Consider the following 21969-nt stretch of genomic DNA (forward strand, 5'->3'; position numbering starts at 1 on the left):
GCTGATTCTAATTCTTTTGTTGTTATGCTTCATACATTTCACGTCTACTTTTAAAATGTCCGAGATGTATGTAGAACTTTAATAGCATTTGAACCACCCAATTAGTCAAGTTTTTATAGTACTCCATATATTTCAGAATAAGCAGAAAAAATTTACATTATCATACTGTCTCTTCATCACTAATGCTCGAATAGATGCTTCTGTTTTGTTATGAAGTGGGAAGAGCTAAAAAGTATGATAAACACCTAGAGCAAAAATTATATTAAAGCAACTGATATAACCCCAAGAAGGAACATATCTTAAAATCCTTTAAACCCCAATTGTAACAAATTAGTACAATTTGATGAAATAATTTGTTCTTTTTCTTTCAGGATATATATAAGACATGTCAGAGGTTCTGAAGAAATTCAAAGACCGTCATCAAAAAGAAAAGTCCTCTAATGTCTCGCACAAAATACCCCAAATTTTGTGTGAGATTTTAGAGGCCTGTGTCCCAGTATATCCAACAGTTGCTAGACGGGTGGAAACTGTTTAAAACTAGGATCCTGAGACAACAGATGTCCCCAGGTCAGGAAGACCTTCAACAGCAATCACACCTGAAAACATCGATGTAATCACACCTGAAAACATGACCCTTGACGATAGGTGAATACTAGTCAAAAACACTGCAAAGACTTTGGGCATATCCAGGGAATGAGTGGGGGTCATTATTCACCAACATTTGGACTGCAGAAGCTCTCAGCAAAGTAGGTTCCTAAATGTTTGAATGCTGCCAAAAGAGAGAATATATGCTGTCATCTCAAGGGATTTGGGGTGATTTTGAGAAATCAGATGCAAATTTTTTGGCTTGTATTGTGACTGGTGACAAAACATGGCTTCATCAGCACGACCCAGAGACCAAACAACAATCAACGGAGTGGAGACACAAAGAGGTTCTCCACGGCCAAAGAAGTTCCAAATCCAAAAATCAGCAGGGAAGGTTCTTGCCATTGTCCTTTGGGATATAGATGGTATAATCCTTACCAAATACCTCAAAAAAAAAAAAAAAAAAAGGTGAAACTGTTGCAGCAGCAGTTTATTCAACAGCTCTAAATGAAATGAAAGATGAAGGGAAAATGCTGTAGGAAACTGAGCAGAGGCATGTTGCTTTTGCAGAACAATGCCTGCTCATACTGTTCATGAAACCCAACAGACAATACACAACGTGGGTTTTCAATGTCTATCTCACCCACCATATTTGCCAAACCTAGCCCCATCTGACTATTTCCTATTCCCAAATTTAAATAAACAGTTGAAAGGAACAAAATTAACCACAATGATGAAGTCATATCTGCAGCTGAGGACTGGTTTGTACAACAAGGGAAAGACTTTTATCTCAGAGGATTGCAGATAATGCAGCAGCTGTAACAAGCATAAGACTTAATGGGGAATATATAGAATAATGTGCAAGTTACGTGGTTAAACCTCAGTTCCTTCGTGGTGATTATTACAACTTTTCAGCACACCCTCATGTGCTGAAAATTATACTTTCAATCAGATTTCATGTCAAAATGATGTATAAACAGTAACCAAAAATGTACATTAAAGTAGGGTGCTCCATTGAATAAAAACTTGCTTAGCTATTAATATGAACTTAATGGTAGAGATACTAGTAAATGACTTAAATTTTATTCATTATAATTCAGTTTATATCTTGAACATTCCTTTTAATAAAACTTGATCAGAAAATTAGAATAACATAAAACCTTATCATTACTTACTCTTTTGGTCTGGAGATGAACCAACCAACAACTGGTAAAACATGTGGAAACACCTTTCATCTTTTGCTTGTCGTATAGAACGAGATTTCTCAAGGAGGTCTTATCAATGTTAAGAATGAATTTTTATTGCATCCTACATCTGCAGTTATAACATTCAATATGTACTTTACAGTATAAGCAAGTTTATGTTTACAGCATGACAGTTTTGTTAATAGTTAATAACAGTTTTAAGTTTTATTTCTAATAAAACTATTACAATGGCAATGTTTTTGGTTCCATTAAGCAAGAAGGCCAGCAAAAAGACTGCTATAGGTTCTAGTCGCCAACTACAGGAACTTTGAATGGGCCTTTTCAAGCAGACAAGTTGTTGTTCCCTTCCAGAAACATAAGCTTTAACCATGAAATTCATAAAATCCATCATCATAATGCTATTTACGGATAGAGACCACATTGGTCTGTTCCTGTCTTATTATCCATCTAATATCCATTTTGAGGTCTACCGGTCCTCTCTTTCCAATTTGTTGACATTTTGTTATTTGTTTAGGATATCAGGTGTTGGCCATTCAGTTTACATGTGCTTTCCATTTTTGTTTGTAACTGTTTAGTTTTTCTTCTATTGATTTTGTTTTTAGTTTTCTTTTAAAATATCTTTGTTACTTTTTTGGTCTAATAATGTGTATTTTGCAGTTCCTCTTGTAAATCTCATTTCACTTGTTTTTATTCTTTGTTTATCTTGTTTGTTTATTGCCTAAACTGCCCAAAAAGACAAACATTACTTTCAAGTCTCATAAAAATTAGTCACAATATTCATGCTATTTCAAAAGCTATTCATGCTATGGTTAAGAATAACTAGATGGCATTTCCAATCTGCTTGTTCAGATGCCTTTAAAAGCATACATGGCCACAAGCACTAGAAAGGAGAAAAGCTGTCTAGCAATGTTCACAAGTCAGTTACAAGTCAATGTTATGGATACTCTTTTTAGGGAATAAAAAAGAAGTCAGAGAATTTATTTCATTTTATTTGACTAGCAGTCAAATAAAATGAAATAAATTGGGTTTATTATTATTATTAACATCTGACCTCCAAGGAGTCAGAGATTAATCATGGGAGGTATACACTATTACAAACAATGCTCATCCAACCATGCCTTAAACTGATTCAATGTGTCTACATTCTCAACACACTCAGGCAATGCATTCCACTCACTCCTCTGCTCACACCCTCCTAATACAGTTTCCAACAATGGCCTCTTGTTCTATGCCCCTCTCCAATTCTATTAAAACTCTCTTCCATCTCGACCTGATAACAACCCCTGACTAGCTTATTTGTTTCAATCACATCCCCCCCACTTCCTGCTATTCATGAGACTTTGCAACTTGCATTCTTTCAATGTGTTCTTGTATTCCACATTCCAAAGAATACTGACAAATGTTGAATCTTCTTTGGACCCTTTCCAACATATCCTAGTCACCATGAAAACAAAGTGACCAGATCTGTGCACAGTAATCCATATGAAGCCTGATCATTGCCTTATACAATGGAATCATACCCTCTCTATTTCTACATGTCAGGGTCCTCTACATCAGTGCCGTTATCCGATGTGATCTCCTCACAACTTATGCAATGTGGCCACTGAATTTCAAGTCCTTGTCAACCATCATTCCTAGATCTGTTATCTCCTCTATTTTCTTTTAGAGTTTCCCCACCAAGTGTATACTTTGCATCCAATTGTTGCTTACCAAATCTCAAAACTTTATATGTTACAACACTGAACTGACAGTTCAACCTACCTGTCTATTCATGTAATCAATTCAAGTCCTCATGTAAGGCCATAACATCCAGTTGACTCTACATTGTTATCCCCAATTTTGCTTCGTCTGCAAACAGCTGCATATCACTAGTTCATTAACACACAAAATGAACAACAATGTTCCAAAACTGACCCCTGAAGTACACCACTAGCGATGTTCCTCTTTCAGGATACCTCACCCTGAATATATACAACTTTCTAATACTTATCTGACAGCCAGTCACTAATCCAACTCAGAAATCTGTTATCCAAGTCCATCTGTTTCAGTTTATTTAAGAGCTTGTAGTGTGACAGTCTGTCAAAAGCTTTTGCAAAATGCAAGTATATCATTGTATGAGGATAGTCTCAAAAGTTCTCAGCCTCGACCACAGATGGCAACAGTATTGGCACAATTTTTTTTTTTCTAAGTTGGTACATCTGTCATAAGCATCCATGTGAAATTGCAAGTCATTCTATCAAGTAGTTTGTTTTATACAGCTGTTTTGGAACTATTGTTGTTCATTTTGTCTGTATCCCTTGAAATGGATAAAATTGAATATCGTGCAGTTATAAAATTCTTTGTAAAAGAAGATTTAATGCCAAAAGGAATTCATTCCAAGTTCATAAAAGTTTATGGATATTCTTCTCCTTCGTTTTCGACAAATAAGAAATGGACTGACAAGTTTAAACGTGGCCGTACCAGCCTTGAAGATGATCCACGTGAAGGACATCCAAAAAGTGTAACAACAGCAGAAATCATTGATCAAGTGCATGATATGGTTTGGATGACCGGCAAGTCGAAGTGCATGAAATTACCGAGCTTATAGGCATTTCAAAGGAATGAGAAGGATGTATTTTGCATGAAGAACTGCAAATGAAAAAGCTTTGCGCAAGATGGGTGACATGCTTGCTCACAGCAGATCAAAAATGCACTCGCATGAAAATCTCTGAACAGTACTTGGAGCATTTTAACAAGAATAAAACTGATTTTGTGTGTCAATTTATTACTATGGATGAGACTTGAATTCACCATTACACACCAGAATCCAAACAGTAGTCGAAACAGTGGACAGAAGCCAGTTGTTCAGCGTCAAAGAAGATAAAGTCAGTTCCATCAGCAGGAAAGGTCATGGCATCAGTGTTTTGGGATGCTAAAGGCATTTTGTTTATTAATTTTCTTGCAAAGGGTAAAACAATAACTGGGGAATATTATTATTCTGATCTTTTCACCAGACTAGACGAAAAAATTCATGAGAAAAGACCCGGCATGCAGAAGAAAAAAATCATCTTTCATCAGGACAATGCACCTGCCCACAAAGTTGTTTTGGAAAATTAATAGATCTGTACTATGAATTGTTGGAACATCCACCTTAATCCCCAGATTTGGCTCCCTCTGACTTCTAGCTCTTCCCAAAACTAAAACTCTTCCTCGCTAGTCAGCGTTTTTCTTCAAATCAAGAGGTGATTGCAGCTGTAGAGAGGTATTTTGCAGATCTTACTGAGAACCACTACAGGGACGGGATAATGGCACTGGAGCATCGCTGGAATAAATGTATTAGTCTTAAGGGAGATTAAGTTGAAAAATAAAAATAATTTTCAAATAATATATTCGTTTTTTCATTGTTAGGCCAAGAACTTTTCAGACCACCCCTGTACACCTGGCTGATATATCTTAGCAAAGTGAGTACTCATTAATTGAACAATCTCATTAGTTTCTGACATTAGAGTACCATCTGCATTCAATAAATTTATTCTTCCACATTCATTCTTTCTTTTGCTTGTGGCATAATGATAAAATTCTTGAAAAATAAAAATAATTTGAATTATAAATTCATTTTTAAATTGTTAGGCCGAGAACTTTTCAGACCACCCTCGTATATACATCTGCCCTGTCCAAGGTATTTGTCACCTTGTTATAGTACATAATTAGTAAAACATGATTTTGTGCATCTCCCATTAACTCCCTTTAACAAACCCATGCTGATAACCACAGAGAATACTACTCTTATCAATCCATTTTGGTATCCTACTTCTCACCAATCTCTCCAGTACCATCACTACAATTCCAGATATACAGATTGATCTATAATTTGAAGCCACAGCGTTATCATCACTTTTATGAAGTGGAACAATTTAACTTCCTTCCACTCCCTTGGAACCTGTGCTGTTGTAAGACTTTTATTAAACAAGCATGCCAACACTACTGCCAATTCCCTGGAACATGCCCTTAAGACATGCGATCATATGTCATCAAAGTCACCTTAGTGACATCAAAGATATTTATTTTCTCAAATATCTCCTCTCGCTCACAATTCAGTCATCCTCTCCTATGTCCTCTACATGTTAGTTCCTCATGATTCCGCCCTGATCAGGATTAAACGCCCTTATAAATTGATTACCAAATACCTCAACAATGGCTTCTGCAGCAGTCACCATTCTACCATTAACATCATCTTATCATGATTTTCCATGTGTATGTATGGTCAGGAGATTGCACAATGGTCTGGCCGCCAGTTGCTCTAGCTCTTTAGCATGGTGACATGCTCTAGCTCGCCTCCTCGTGGTGCATCCCAGGGTGCACCACGAGGAGGCGAGCTAGAATTGCACCTATCCCCAGAGGTGATCGACTGGATCAAAAACCTAAATGTTAAAATATGACTAATCTTCTGTCTGATGCTTGTCATAAATTTCATATTTGTATTTGCCTGAATGTAGACTTTTTTTTTTTTAAATCATATATGTGTATCTTATCTATACTCATGTGTATTATATCTTATTGTCTTTTAACCATGTGTACAAGCCATACGTAAATAAATAAATCTTATCATGATCATTCTTCCTTCTACTTGCCACATGTCTAAAACAATCTCTGAGGTTTTTCTTCACCTAATTAGCCAATTTATGCTCATACTGCACTTTTGTTTTCCTTACTAACTGAGTCACTCTCATGGTTTGTTCTTTATACTCTTTATGAAACTGATTATTACCATTATTTATCTTGTACTGCCTCCAAAGTACCTTCTTTTCATGCTTAAGCTCTTCATTTATCCATTTTACACTTAACTTATTCAGCCTTTTGGCCTTCAGAATAGATTCATACATTGATGCTGTTATGTATTTCTTTGTCAGTTCCCAAGCAGCATTTATTTCCTTACCGCTCAACTTCTTGTTCCATGTAATTGCTCCAAGCCGCCTAAGCTTGTCATAATCACCAGCCTTATAATTCCACATATATCCTTTCCTCACATATAGCTAGCCAGACCACAGCTGATCACTTCATGATCACTCTCACCGACTGTAGGAAAGTGTGAAACCCCACTCACAATACATCCTCTGATGAAAATTTCAGATATATAACTCTTGATCCTTGCATGCCCTCCTTTACATGGTATCTGAGATAGTTATCTCTCAAGCAATTCATTTTCCTTATTTTCAAATGATACTATCACCACTTCATTCAAATCTATACTGACATAATTAAAATCACTCATTAATTACCCTTCCTTTGTTCACTAGTCCAAGTTGTTTATACATTTCTTCATCACCACGCTCTTCATTCCCTGGCCTATAGCAACATACAACTAACTGTGTCTTTCTGTCAACCACCACCTTACACCACACTGCCTCTATTTCTTTTTTTCATGTCAACATTATGTGGACATAATTCCCCTGCTATCATCAGCAGCACTCTTCCTCCCTTCTTGTCCTTTCTACCCTTGTGAAAAATAATGTATCCTTCCATTTCTATTCCCATTAGGACATCATCTTCATTCAACCATGTTTCACTTATTCCAATGATTTCGGGGCATATAAACTCGATCTATGAAACTATTTCATCTCCATTATTTCTGACATTTCTGGCATTTGTAACAAACACAGCAATTCATTTTAATGTCTATAACCAGCCCTATCCAAGCAACTTGTTGGTTATGATTTTCCCACTACATGTACCCAATTACATTTAGTACCACTTACCACATATATCTGCTCGGTCTCAACTGCCCACCCATATCGCAATATATTCCATCTTCATACACACATACAATGCCACTTTCAACATCCACTCTCCCTGTCCACCCTAGCTCCCTCTGTTTACCTGTTCATCCTGCATTTGTGTTTTCTCTTAATTTCTCACACTACTACTGTTTCCACTGCCAAGCACTTCTGTCTCTTCAATACCACTCTCCTGATTTTTCACTTCATCTCTTGCTTCTGATCTCTTGCATGTATCAACTGTACTACTTCAACACACTATACTTCCATCCAGCAATGCTTCATCCAGTCCACTCACTCTAAAGCCATTCAAATGCAATTCATCATGCCATTACAATTTCATTTTTCCCTCAAACACATGCCATACATCCACAAATTGTACTCCCTTCTCCTCACACAGCTCCATTAGCATAAAATGCATGATTTTGACTCTCAGTAGCAACTCATCATCATGATATCTCAGCAACAAATTGACAATCTTTTCTACTACACTGCTATCTTTCACTTTTCTCAATAGCCTCCTGATATTCATCCTCCTTATGTCCACTTAGTCATTCATTCCCACAATCCGACTAACTCTCTTGTCATTTCTGCCTCATGTCCAACTCCTGGAGTATCCTACTCATTCTCCCTCCTGGATAGCAGACCTTATGAACTCTCTCATTAACTAATCCTCTATGGAATCTCCATATACTGCTATCAAGGAAAAACTCATCACCTCTTTTACTCTTTTTCTTTCATTCTATTCTCTTGAACACCTTCATTAGTTTCTACTATCTGTCTAATATTGCTCTGCATATTCCTCATTTCGTATTTCATTTTCAATAATGGTTTCATCAAATCTTGTATTCCTACAATTTCACTCTCTGTCATTCCCAAAGTCTTGCTATGTCTCATTCTGCCATACCTCATTTCCATTTCCTTATTCATAATTTCTTTCACTTCTTTATCACTAACTTTTGCTTATACATTCTTTCTCTCCCAAGGTTTCACTAGCTTTCGTTTCATTTCCATTTCTTTCCTTTATACCATCTTCTATCTTTTCAGTCTGTTTATCATTCATTGTCTCATGGTCTAATAATATATCACAATTCCTACAAATCCATACTTTCTCTCATCTCCTGTTCATTCTCTCACATTCTCTCTCCACAAACATATCTCTTACACTCTGCCTTTTATACATATTACACTCACGACATCAAATGATTTTTGAAAAGTCTATGTCGTTAATGCCTCTTGATTTTTGCAGCACTCGCCTAGTTGCACTGGTCGACGTCCACATGGTTGACCTTGTGAGTACCACTACTATGTTATATTTAAAGAAGGCAATCTCAAGTAATAAATAATGCAGAAATCACAGGAAACATCCTGCAGACAGACTTTGTTATCAAAAATAAATAGTACAACACTAAAATGAATGAAATATTGCCAATCACTTGTCTTTCTGAAGCTCTTTCCAACACTACAACAAACAAACAAACAACACTAGAACAAATTGTGTTCTCAATGAAGTAAAGTATTTCAATATTTTATCATTATTATATTATTGATCAGAAATATTCATGAGAAATTTACAAAACTCAGAGCCAATAAAAATGAAAAGCTCAGATGACTTAAACAGGCTACTACAGTGAAAGCAAAGCACCACATAGGAAAGACAACTACATGTAACCAAAATGAATACAGACTGACAAGCAGACTTAATAACACCAGAGTGTGACAGCTTCCATATTCTTAACTCACACTAAATGGAAGCAATTCACTAACAGAGTGAAGGAGCTCTCTATTCTGCATGTAAACATCAGAATCATTAAAAATATGGCATATGTTGCAAGCATATCTGAAGAATTTATTTTATTTATTGTATAGGAGAAAATACAAGAAATTAATGAGCAAAACTATATGCAGACTGACAGTTCAGTTATCCAATTGATAGCACTATCTGGAAGTAAATGCAAGTTCCTGAGGCCTCCAGTGAAGAAGTGTGTATGGAAGTCACCAATGATATGATGCATAGTCTACACAGTAGCACACAAGCAAAAGGGTGACTGTGAAATTCCCACAGGTGTAATAAGCAGGCACAGCAGTTTTGTCTAGTCCTAAATGGTATGAAAGAGAGGAGTTTAGAAGGAGGGCGTTAATCGCAAATGACATTATGCGCAGGTTATGCAGACGGTGTGGTGTGGAATTCGTGGACGTGTGGAATGAGTTTGATGGGCGAAAGGACTTATACAAGATGGATGGCCTGCATTTGAATGGACTTGGTGTGCGAAGAATGGAAAAAGTGTTGCTGAATGAAGTGAAAATGGATGTGCAGAACCAGCAAAACTAGAACTACCAAGGATGGGGGGGGGGGGGGGGGGAGTGGATATGCAGACATCAGTGAGACAGTTGAGTGTAAAAATGTATATAATGTACCTGAGCCAGCACTAAGGACAAAAAAATGGGAATGGGACATTTAGAATAACGCATCAAGATAGGGGTGGGACAAAGGGATCACTGCATTTCATGTATACTAATGCCAGGAGTATTAGGAACAAGAAGGAAGAATTTGTGGCCTTGATTGGCTCTTCTTGGCCACAGGTTATTGGCATTAGTGAAACATGGCTGACGAAAGATGATATGGTTAGTAGGATAGAATGTGTAAGTTATAGTGTGTTTAGGAGGGACATCATCATCATCTTCCTTATACCCTCTTTTTACCTTGCGGTGTCGAGGGTTCATTGATCATCAGACCTCACTCCGTTTACAGGATAAGGTGGTCAGCCTTATTCCCCGGTGTATCCTATGGCCTGTAGTGTTGAGTTCTCAAGGCCAGTTTGCCTGCTTTGCGGGATGAAAACCCCCAGAATAAACTGGGGAAAAAACTCTGCTGTACACCCAAGACTGGCTAACTTGGCTATGGCTGAGGAAGATCCTTCAGCTCCTCACGTCACCAACGGGAATCGAACCTAGGACACTCCTTCCCCAGGCATATGGTTGCGAAGCGCATAGCCACTAGGCTAACCGCGCGGACTTTTAGGAGGGACAGAGAGAATAAAATGGGGGGAGGGTGTTATTGATGATAGCTGATGAATTGCAGCCAAGGAGAATTGAAGTTGTATTGCAGGATAGTGAAAGGAGCTCATTTGAGGCTATTTGGTGTGAGATTGAGACTGGCAGAATAAAATATACAGTTGGGTGCTGCTATAGACCAGGTGATGGAATAGATGGTGGAGATAGTATGCATAAACAAATTGATGAAATGAGTGGAAGGAGGGTAATTATTATGAAGGATTTTAATTATGATAACATTGATTGGAAGGAGGAGAGGACACATGTGAGGAAGGAAATGGATTTTATTCAATTATTAAAGGATAACTATCTGAGACAGCATGTAACTGAAAATACTAGAGGTGTGAGAGTGCTTGACCTGGTAATAGCATCTCACAATTTGACTGTAATGAATATGACCATGTTGCCACCTATTGGTGAGAGTGATCATAAGGTCTTGACCTGGGAGGTGGCTAAAGGTGTGGAATTTTTGATTAAGACAGGGTATATGTGGAATTACCGTGCTGGCAAGTATAAGCAGCTTAGGAGATTGCTTGGATCGGTGCCATGGCATGTACAGCTGCAAGGGCTGGACGTCGATAGAGCATGGGAAGTGGTCAAGGGGCATTTACAGGAGGTTATGGCTGATTGTATACCTAGGGTCCGAATAGTAAAACAAGTAGGGGTTAAATGGATGAATAACACCATTAAGCTTGAGCTGCAAAAAAAGAAACAACTGTGGAGGGAATTTAAAGAAAGGGGTGACCTGCAGGCACACGAACGGTATAAAGTGCAGGCCAGAAGGGTAACGAGTGTGGTAAAAACAGCAAAAGCCGATTATGAAAGGAAACTAGCTATGCAAGCAAAAGAGAATCCCAAACAGTTCTTTCAATATGCTGCAAGCAAGAAAAAAAATGTACATGGCAAAATGATTTTAAGGAATGACGATGGTAAGGAGGTCACTGAACCAGTCGATATAGTGGAGTTACTGAGCGCACACTTTGCAAAAGTATATCATCCAGGTGGTGACATTGAAAAAATGAAGGAGCCATTAGTTTATACGGGAATTGTGATGAATGAAGTGGAGGTGAATAGACTATTACAGAACCTTAATGTGAATACATCTGTGGGATTGGATGGTATACCGGCACGGGTCTTGCGTGAAGTGGCTAAGGAATTATCAGTGCCTTTGACCATGTTATTTAATCTGAGTCTCGGGTCTGGTTTAGTCCCTAAGGCATGGAAAGAGGGGAAAATAGTTTCACTGCATAAAGGAGGATCCAAGACTATGGTTGCAAATTACCGACCAATCAGCATATCAGGAGTTGTCAAGGTCTTGGAGAAAGTAGTCAAGAGAAAAATACAGGAATGGATTGATGAAAATGAGATACTGTACAGGGGACAGCATGGCTTTGTAAAGGGTAGATCATGCCTGAGTAACTTGCTCAAGTTTTATAACAAGGTGACGGCTGAACTGGATAAGGGAAATGGGTTTACAGTGATACTGCTGGACCTGGCAAAAGGCGTTTGACAGGATACCACATGGAATTCTAATCCGTAAACTACAACATATGAGAATGGATATAGGGTTGGTGAGATGGATAGGTGGGTGGTTGATGGAGAGATATCAAAGAGTGGTTTATTCAGGAGTGGAGTCCAAAAGACGGCCTGTGACTAGTGGGGTGCCACAGGGTTCTGTTCTTGGACCACTGCTTTTTAATCTGTTTATTAACAATATAGGGAAGGATCTAAGTGGAACAGTTCATTTGTTCGCTGATAATGCAAAGTTGGGGAGGGCGATAGTGAATGCAGAAGATGTCAAAGTCTTGCAGGATGACTTAGATAGATTGGAGTTCTGGGCTAAGGAGAATGGATGTCAATTTAATGTGACAAAATGTAAGTGCATTTTGGGGTGAAAAGATTAGCAACAGTATACCACATGGGTGGAACTGTACTCCAAGAGATTGATGAGGCCAGGGACTTGGGAGTGTTGGTGGATAAGGAGATGAAGTTTAGGGGGCACATTGCGAAAGTAGCTTAATCAGCTCATCAACTCACTTGGTTGTTGAAAAATACCTTAACAAGCAGAGACAAGCAAGTTATTGTACCTCTGTACCGAGCCTTGATAAGACCTCATCTTGACTACTGTGCCCAGATTTGGTCACCTCGGTTCCTTCTTGATGGGGAGGAGGTGGAGAGGATCCAGAGGCGAGAGACTAAGATGATAGCAGGTCTATGGAATGAACCATATGAGAACAGGTTGAAGATTTGTGGGTTGCAGAAACTGGTTGATAGGCGGAAAAGGGGAGATATGATTGAGACATTCAAATTGCTAAAAGGATTCTATAAGATTAATTCAGAGGTTATTTTTGAGATCAGGACTGGTGGTGGGAGAACTAGGGGACACCTATGGAAGCTGGGCAAGAGTGTGGTTAGCAGTGGTGTTAGAGCTGGGCTCTTTACTTTTAGAGTGGTAAATGAGTGGAATAAGCTGCCAGAGTCTGTTGTGGGTGCTATGACAGTGAGCGAGTTCAAGGCAAGGTATGATAGATACTGTGAGAATGGCGTATAGTTGTGTGGACATGATGTTTAGGGCCTCCCTCGATGAGTCTAAGGACTCCCTGGAGTAGCCCGAAAAATAATAATAATAATAATAATAAATCTGTTTAACTGGCTCCAGAGGTGTCAAGGTAGATTGAATCTTAGTTGTATGATAGTTGGATATGTAATCACATACACTTTTGTGGCTTGTAGTTCATTCGAGAATACCAGAATCTTTGCCACCAGCCCTGGGGACCATCATCTGGTATTTCCATAAGACAGATGAGAGATCTGGAGGTAATGTAGAGATATTTTGATGTACATGTCATGTCTGATTTTATTTATTTATTTGATGGTAGCTTCTTCTCTTCTGAAGCATGGAGGAGTGACCTGTGAAAGAACAGGTAACCATGGGGTAGGAATAGATCTTAAGGTACCAGCAATGGTTCTCATTGTTAAGTCCTCAAGAGTAGTGTGGTGACTTTGACTCTGAACTGGCACACAATACTTAGCCACTGGGAAGACCAGAGCTAGGGGACTGCTATTGTAAGAGTAGAAGTATTACAACTCCAAGTTGTACCCATGAGCTTGTTTATAATGTTTTTTCAGGCTATCTTTAACTTAGTTTTTTCCCAATGTTTTCAGTATGTTAGACTATGGATAAGTGTGATATCAAAGTAACAAGAAATACTTTCTTTCGTGGATTAGAATCCTATTGCTGCATCTTTAATTTATAAATATAACCAAGTGGAAAAACTTCCAACAAGCCTTGTGGTTATTTAAGATGGAAAACTGAAACAACAGTTTTCCTGGGGGGGGGGGGGGGAATTAGGAGATAGTCTTCAGCTTTCAAAGTAATTTTGCAGTGAGCTCAGATCATTGCTCAGTGGTTCCTCAAGGCATTGAAAGGTACTGTCTTTGGTGGCAAACTTTTACATCACCAACATAAATAAACTTTTCTGTGAATTCAGATGAACCTTTATTTTCCTATTGGAGAGCATTTGATCTAGTAATTTTACAATTTTTTCCAAATAATTATTTTAGCTGTTTTATACAGTAAACACCTTTCTTCCATAAGCTGATGTTAGATCTATAAAAGCAATTCTTTTTTTAAAAAGTACTGCTTTTATAGATTTAAAAATCTATAAAATCCAGCTTCTGTGTGGGTTGTGAGAGCAAGGACCTGGTTGTAGCAACTTCGGCCATGTCTAAACCCAGCCTGTTCATTGAGTAAGATGGCTTCTATTTTTGGAGAAATCCCATAGAAGATAATCTTTTCAAATAATTTGTAAGGAGTGCAAAGCAATGCTATAAGGCAGTAGTTATTAGGGTAATCAGTTAACTTATTTGATTTTGGCAAGGCTATTTATCATCTTCAATTCATGTCAAAGTTTTGGGAGTCATTCATCATTTATTATTAAGGAGAAGAAATCAGATAGCAGGATTTTACCCTTAGGCTACGGTGAGTAAGAAAGTCTGGAAGGATGCCATCAACACCAGGAGCTTTACCTGTTTCAGGTGCTTTGAGTGATGCATCAATTTCATCAAGAGAAACTGGATCAGAATTCGCTGTAGATGCTGGACATAACAAGGAAACTTTTTTGTAAAGATGATGGATCTCTCTTTTGGTATATGCAGGAATTTTGAGTTTAGCTTCATTGTGCTAAAATTTTTGTAATACTGTTAGGTTTTACTTTTCCTTTAGTTCTGTTTGGAGTACTGGTACCTTCCAGTCAAAGGAGCAATGACCAAGACTTGAAACATGATCTGGTAAAGTTGAGGTTGTTCATTTCTTTGTGCCAGCAAGCTCTTCTGTCATCCAAGGAGCTTAAGAGCAAAAGCAATGCCTGGTTAGTTCAGTTTTTAACACTCTTAAGTTGACCAGCATGGTGTGTAGATTTTTCTGATTCCTCTTAGGATGTATTTCTTGCAAGATGCAATGAGATGTTTAGTGAATCTTTCACAGCTATTAACTGTAGCTGAAATTATGTTGAATATGTAGAATGTTGTTTGCAATGAATTCAATAAATATTGGCCAGTTTGCCTTCATGAGATTCCATCAGAGTATTGGGAAGTTGTTATTCTGAGGATTTACTACAGTAATCAGGCCAGGTCCATGTTGGCTGTGGGGAAAACGAGGCAGTATTTGATAGACTGAGGTTAGAGGAATTCCTTCTATATCAATGGTGGTAAAACAGATGTCATAGGTTGTCTCTGATCCTCATCTTCTAAATTTGAAGTCTCCATGTTGTTTGCTGTCATAAAGGAGGTTGAAGCTCTTTTGTTATTATCCAGTCTGTCAGTTGTAGGCTTTGGTTATTATTATTATTGTATCCCATAACATACTGTGCAAACTGAAATTCCTAAGAATGAAGCCAGGATGGGCTGACTGATGAAGTGCAAGGATTGGCCAGTCAAGTAGAGGAGGCTTATATACAGTATGCTGTAGATTGAGAAGTTGTGCAGCTGGATGGATACCAACAAAAAAATTCACTTTGTGAATGGATCAGAGATTCAGAGATTCTTAACACATTTGGTTTACATAGATTGCCATGCCATGCCATGTCTTTCATCAGGCTTATCACTGAAAAGAATGTAGCCAGGAATGGTAATATTTCCTTGTGGGTGTGGTGAGTTTCTTGTACAGCAATGACGTCCACTTTGTATATTATTCAGTATATTATATTATTCAATATTATTGAATAATATAATATACTGATTTTGATCAATATCTCTGATTTTGATCTAGTAAATCTCTTGATGTTCAATGGGAGGATAGTCAGACAATTCCCAGTCTTCTTGTTTGGTTGTGTTCATTAATTTTTAAGGTGACCGAAATGATTTAGAGACTGTAGTGGACTTTTCGAACATCGTCCTCTGCCTAAATTATGGATGTGAACATTGTTGATCCAAGCAATGTTGGAGCTAGTATGTCTACTAGCTTGCACTACTAGCTTTGGTATTTGATGAATAACTCATCAAATACCAAACTTCTTTCCAACTACATACGCTGTTGACAAAAACGGTGAGATGACAGAATACTAATATTCACAAACAAAAATTAATAGTGAAGGAAATCACCTTTAAATTTAAACATGCTGAAAGCATTTTGCATTCAAGTAATACATGCAGCCCTTCAACAGTATTTGGCGTTAAATGCAATTTATAGACCACTTAACTTAAACATGTCAGAATTTCTACAAGAAGTAGATAGCTGGCACTGGTGAACAGAACCATGTACAAGCAAATATTTATTAGTAATCAGTGAGATAAACATAAGCATGGCAAAATATAAATTGCAACAATACTGTATACTGTACAATGGTAATCTCGCTAATCCGAACTAATAAAAACCGTGCTTGTTCGGATTAGCAAAAAGTTTGGATGAACGAATTTTTCCCCAAGAGACAACAATAACTAGCATTTAAGACAAAAATAATCAGATTCTAATGGTACATCAATTTAATTCTGTAAATAAATTAACTGATAGAAAAAAGCTACTATACTGTAATGTAAAACAAAAAAATAATAGAGTACATAATATGTATCTGTATTGTTGAGGATTCTGATTTAATAAAATTGCATAGTTCAGTACATAACTTAATTTGCGTAAAAATATCACTTTCTCGTACATAACACAAAAAAAAACGTTTCGCAAAATAACACAAAAAAAAGTTTTTATTTCTTTGTAAAAACTTCGCTGATTTTCTTTCGTTTCTTGGAAGCTAAACTTCTTTTGAATGCTTCTTCTCGGAGCTGCATTAGCAACAAAATTTTGTGGAATGGCATATCATTCTGCTTAGCCCATTCCATACACATATTAAAACTGTCAACTGCCTCTCCATGTTTTACTTTTTTTTCCTACGAGTTCTTTATCGTCATCATCGTCTTCAAATTCATTCTGTATAGTCATATTTATAATTTCAGCATCTGATTTGATTTCTAATTCGCTTTCGGTTCTACCTGTAATCCATTCCGTAACATCTGTTTGTGAAATTTCAACATCTGGATTTATATTTTTAATTAAATTTTGCACGTTTTCAATTTCCTCTTGTGTATATTTGTGATTCATACCGACAATACAGTATGTGCTGTACAGTATAAAAAAGCAAATGTGAACACACAATAAATCAAAACAGGCCTCCAGTATAACCGTACAATCAACAGTATGAAAAAAATACCATACTGAATAATTCTTATTCTTCACTTCACTGGGCATCTACAGATGCCGTATGGTCACTCCGATGCTCGGTGATGTGCCACACCAGGCCTCGCCGTGTAGTCCTGTTGTTTGCCTTTCTGGCAGCCTCAACTCTCTGAAGATCAGTCACTCCACACACGTCATCCATCCATCTCATTGATGGTCTACCCCTGCCTCTTTTTCCAGGAACTTTACCTTCTATTACTGTTCTGAGAAGTCCCCTTTCATCCTTTCTATATGTCCAAAATATTTTACTTTCTTCTGTTAATATTCTTAAGAAGCCTTAAAGTTCTGCTGATCTTTTCTAACACAAATTCATTTGTACACCTTTCAGTATATAATATCCTCAACAACCTTCTGTACATCTCAAAAGCAGATATTCTATTTCTTATCTGACTTCTTTAGGTTCCAATTCTCACATCCATAAGTCGCTGTTGGAAAATCAACTACATCCAAAATCCTCAACTCTGTTTCCAAGGAGATAGATCCATCCTTCCAGATTTAAGACAAGTCTCTGACTGTTGTTTTAGCCATTCCTAACCTTTTTCTGATGTCTTCTGAACAGCAATTCTTCAGGGCGCATGATGTCCTCCACATATATACTAAATAAGTGAGGAGAAAGTAAACATCCTTGCCTAACTCCTTTTCCAACTTGAAGCCAGTCAGTCCAACACCTGTTCTTACCGTGGCTTGTTGCTCCTTATACAAGTTGGCTATCAACCTGATAATGTGTTGAGGAAAACCCATTATTTTCATTACTTCCCACAGTTTTACATGCTCAACACAGTCAAAAGCTTTAGAGTAGTCTCAGAAACACATTACCAGAGGGAGCCTGAATTCTTTATATTTTTCTATGATCTGTCTAAGGCAAAGGATCTGATCTCTGGTGCCCTTACCTCTCCTAAAACCTAGCTTGTTCCTCGGGCATCTCTGCCTCAACTTTGGCCTCAATCCTATTTAACATGATCTTCAATAAAATTTTGCTTGCATGAGATATCAAACTAATAGTTCTATAATCCTTGCATGCCTTTTTATCACCTTTCTTATGTAGTGACATGAAAACTGACTTCTTCCAGTCTCTAGGCCATGATCCTGTCTCTCATATCCTTGTAATCAATGTATGAAACACTCTTATCCCTCCATCCCCTGTGGCCTTAATTAACTCTGCTGGGATTTCATCTGCACCTGAGGCCTTATTGCTGTTGAGCTGCTTAACTGCTCTTTCAACTTCATGCCTAAGTGGAGGAGGTTCCAAATCAAAATTTTCCTGGTGAGAGGACTCCACATTTTCTTTATCCACTCTGCTGTACAGTTCCTCACAGTATTCTTTCCATCTGTTTTTGATTTCCAACTCTTCTGTTAGTAATGATCCATTCCTGTCTTTGATGACATTCAATTTCAGGGCTTAGGCAGAGGGTCCTGTTCGAGAAGTATATTACAGTCTCCATCAAAAGTCAGTGATACTGTGAATGAGCAACACAGAAGGCATAAGATTAATCTTAAAAAGAAATTTTACATAAGCAAATGGAATGTCCGGGGTCTACAGATGGGTACTCTTGAGACTGTCTGTAAAGAGATAAGTATAAAATTGACATCCTGGGAATTACAGAGACCAGATGTAATGGAGAAGATCACTTCAAAAGACAGGACAGTAAGCTAGTTATTTACTCAGGTGATGACTCAAAACATGGGGTAGCTGTGATACTGAAGACAGCTTAGGCAAGAAGCCTTCTTAGTTATAACCCCATTAATGATAGGATACTCTCTATTAGACTTAAGGCTCAGCCTACCAATGTATCAATTGTGGTAGTTTATACACCCCACACGGATAGGCCTGAAGAAGAGAGTGAGGAATTTTATGAAAACTTACAAACTGTTTTGGACTGCCTACCAAGGAGAGACATACTTGTATATCTTAGGGGACTTAAATGCAAAAGTGGAAAAGAGTATGAGAGTCAGGCCGGAGTGTGGCATGTTTGGTCTGGGTGTACATAACACCCATGGCAAAAGACTGTTGGAATTTTCCCATGCTAACAGATTAGTTATTACCAATACCTGCTTCCAGAAACATCCACGATGGACCTATACTTGGACATCCAACAGTGATAGGTCAAGGCACCAGATTGATTACATCCTGGCTCTCCAGCGGCGGAAGACAAGCATCTCTGATGTGCATACTTGTCCTGGAGCAGATTGTGGTACAGACCATCAGCTAGTAAGAGCCAAAGTAAGACTAAGACTCCGAAATCTTCCAGGTCAGGCACATCCCACTGGATTGGATGTTAGGGTAATTCCTAGTGGATTCACAGAAGAAACATCAACTCGGTGGATGATTTTTTGGAGACCAATGAGGAGAACTCACCAGAAATGCTTTGGGAAGGAGTCAAGGTGATAATAATACAGGATACAGCAAAGACGTATCTCAGCACAATAAGAAGACCAAGAGACCCATGGATATCAGATTCAACATGGGAACTAATTAAAAGAAGGCGACTGGAAAAACAAAGAGACACAGGGCCTGAAGAATACAAGAGATTACACAGAGAAGTCAAAAGAGCCATCAAGCAGGACAAGTAAAAGTTCTATACTAACAAATGTGAAGAAATAGAGTTCCGGATGAGAAGGCACAATTATAAAAGGATGTTTCATTTAGTTCATAACTTAAAGCACAAGTTTAAGCCTAAATTGAATGTCATCAAAGACAGGAATGAATCATTCCTGTCTTTGGAAAGAATACTGTGAGGAACTGTACAGCAGAGTGGATAAAGAAAATGTGGAGTCCTCTCACCAGGAAAATTTTGATTTGGAACCTCCTCCACTTAGGCATGAAGTTGAGAGAGTAGTTAAGCAGCTAAAACAGCAATAAGGCCCCAGGTGCAGATGAAATCCCAGCAGAGTTAAACAAGGCCACTGGGGATGGAGGGATAAGAGTGTTTCATACATTGATTACAAGGATATGGGAGACAGGATCATGGCCTAGAGACTGGAAGAAGTCAGTTTTCATGTCACTACATAAGAAAGGTGATAAAAAGGCATGCAAGGATTATAGAACTATTAGTTTGATATTTCATGCAAGCAAAATTTTATTGAAGATCATGTTAAATAGGATTGGGGCCAAAGTTGAGGCAGAGATGCCTGAGGAACAAGCTGGTTTTAGGAAAGGTAAGGGCACCAGAGATCAGATCCTTTGCCTTAGACAGATCATAGAAAAATATAAAGAATTCAGACTCCCTCTGGTAATGTGTTTCTGAGACTACTCTAAAGCTTTTGACTGTGTTGAGCATGTAAAACTGTGGGAAGTAATGAAAATAATGGGTTTTCCTCAACACATTATCAGGTCGATAGCCAACTTATATAATAAGGAGCAACAAGCCACGGTAAGAACAGGTGTTGGATTGACTAACTGGCTTCAAGTTGGAAAAGGAGTTAGGCAAGGATGTTTACTTTTTCCTCACTTGTTTAGTATGTATGCAGAGGGCATCATGTGTGAAGCATTGGATGAGCTCAGGACAAGAATTAGGATAGGAGGTAGATTGATCAGTAATCTGAGGTATGCTGATGATACAGTACTCCTTTGTAATGACATGGAAGAACTAGGACTAATTCTTGACAAAGTTAACAAGATCAATAATAACAGAGGATTTCAACTCAATCCTAGCAAGACAAAGATTATGGTTCTCAAAGGAAATACAAACAGAGAAGCTCTTGAGAAACAAGTGTACCTTAATGGAGAAAGAATTGAGGAAGTTAGCAAGTTTGAGTACCTGGGATCCATTATTAATGTACTGAATAATAAGAAAATAAATAATAATAGTTAAAATAATAATTATAAAATAATAGTACACAAAATAATAATACGAAATAAATAAAACTTTTTTTCTTTCAAACCGCAGTTCGGATTACTGGAGGTTCAGACTAACGAGGTTCGGATTAGGGAGATACCACTGTACAATATTTAGGCCTCTTTCTATGTATAATATGGTGAAAAAAAAACAGTACTGAACTTCGACACCCCTCCTTCAGTACACATGCTATGAGATATGCCATTCGACTGCATGCACATTAATAGAAGAGCATATTTAGAGTCTATGCCATTACATTTAGCTGTAGCAATAGTGTTGAAGTTGAAAGAAAAGACATTTATCGTTGAGCATTATTTTCATTCATACATAGTTGGTAGAACAAATGATCCAAGCTTATGACATGTTTGTGAGCAGTTTGTTCATCATTTCTGTAAGCATGCCCCAAGTAATAATGTCATCACTGCCTTAATCAAGAGGTTCCAACATACTGGGAGTGTTCTGCCACAATGCAAAGAGTATTCGGTAAGACCACAAACTGTAAATACAAATGAAAATCACAGACGTGTGCTGGAACAAGTTTTACAATCTCTGAAACACAGTCAGTGCCGAACAGCAGTAAAACTTGGGATACCGAGGCAGTCACTACAGAGAATCCTTCAGGAGCTGGATGCCTTTTCTTATGTCATTCATGTGGGTCAGTGTTTAACAGCAGCAGATTACACTGCACAGCAGGAATGCTGTGCATGCATGCTGGCCAAAGATCTGTCCTCGTCCATAATGTCTGGTTCTTGGACATTTCCATTTAAGCGGTCATGTAAACAGTTGAACCTACAGGTTTCTTGGTTCTA

The 21969-nt window shown here is 37.9% G+C and overlaps 1 protein-coding gene across 1 annotated transcript in view; it reads right to left on the reverse strand.

The window, feature by feature from the left end:
* Nucleotides 1–21969, reverse strand: part of LOC150097089 (myosin-14-like) — a 1147103-nt gene that overhangs the window by 835278 nt on the left and 289856 nt on the right. The window contains exon 8 of the mRNA XM_090407039.1: nt 1761–1859. Coding sequence (XP_090263165.1) covers nt 1761–1859 — 99 coding nt within the window. The remainder of the gene's footprint in view (nt 1–1760; nt 1860–21969) is intronic.

Source organism: Typopeltis vanoorti, chromosome 17 (assembly GCF_054136105.1).
Source record: "Typopeltis vanoorti isolate ZY-2024b chromosome 17, IOZ_Tvanoo_1.0, whole genome shotgun sequence".
Classification (NCBI taxonomy): domain Eukaryota; kingdom Metazoa; phylum Arthropoda; class Arachnida; order Uropygi; family Thelyphonidae; genus Typopeltis; species Typopeltis vanoorti.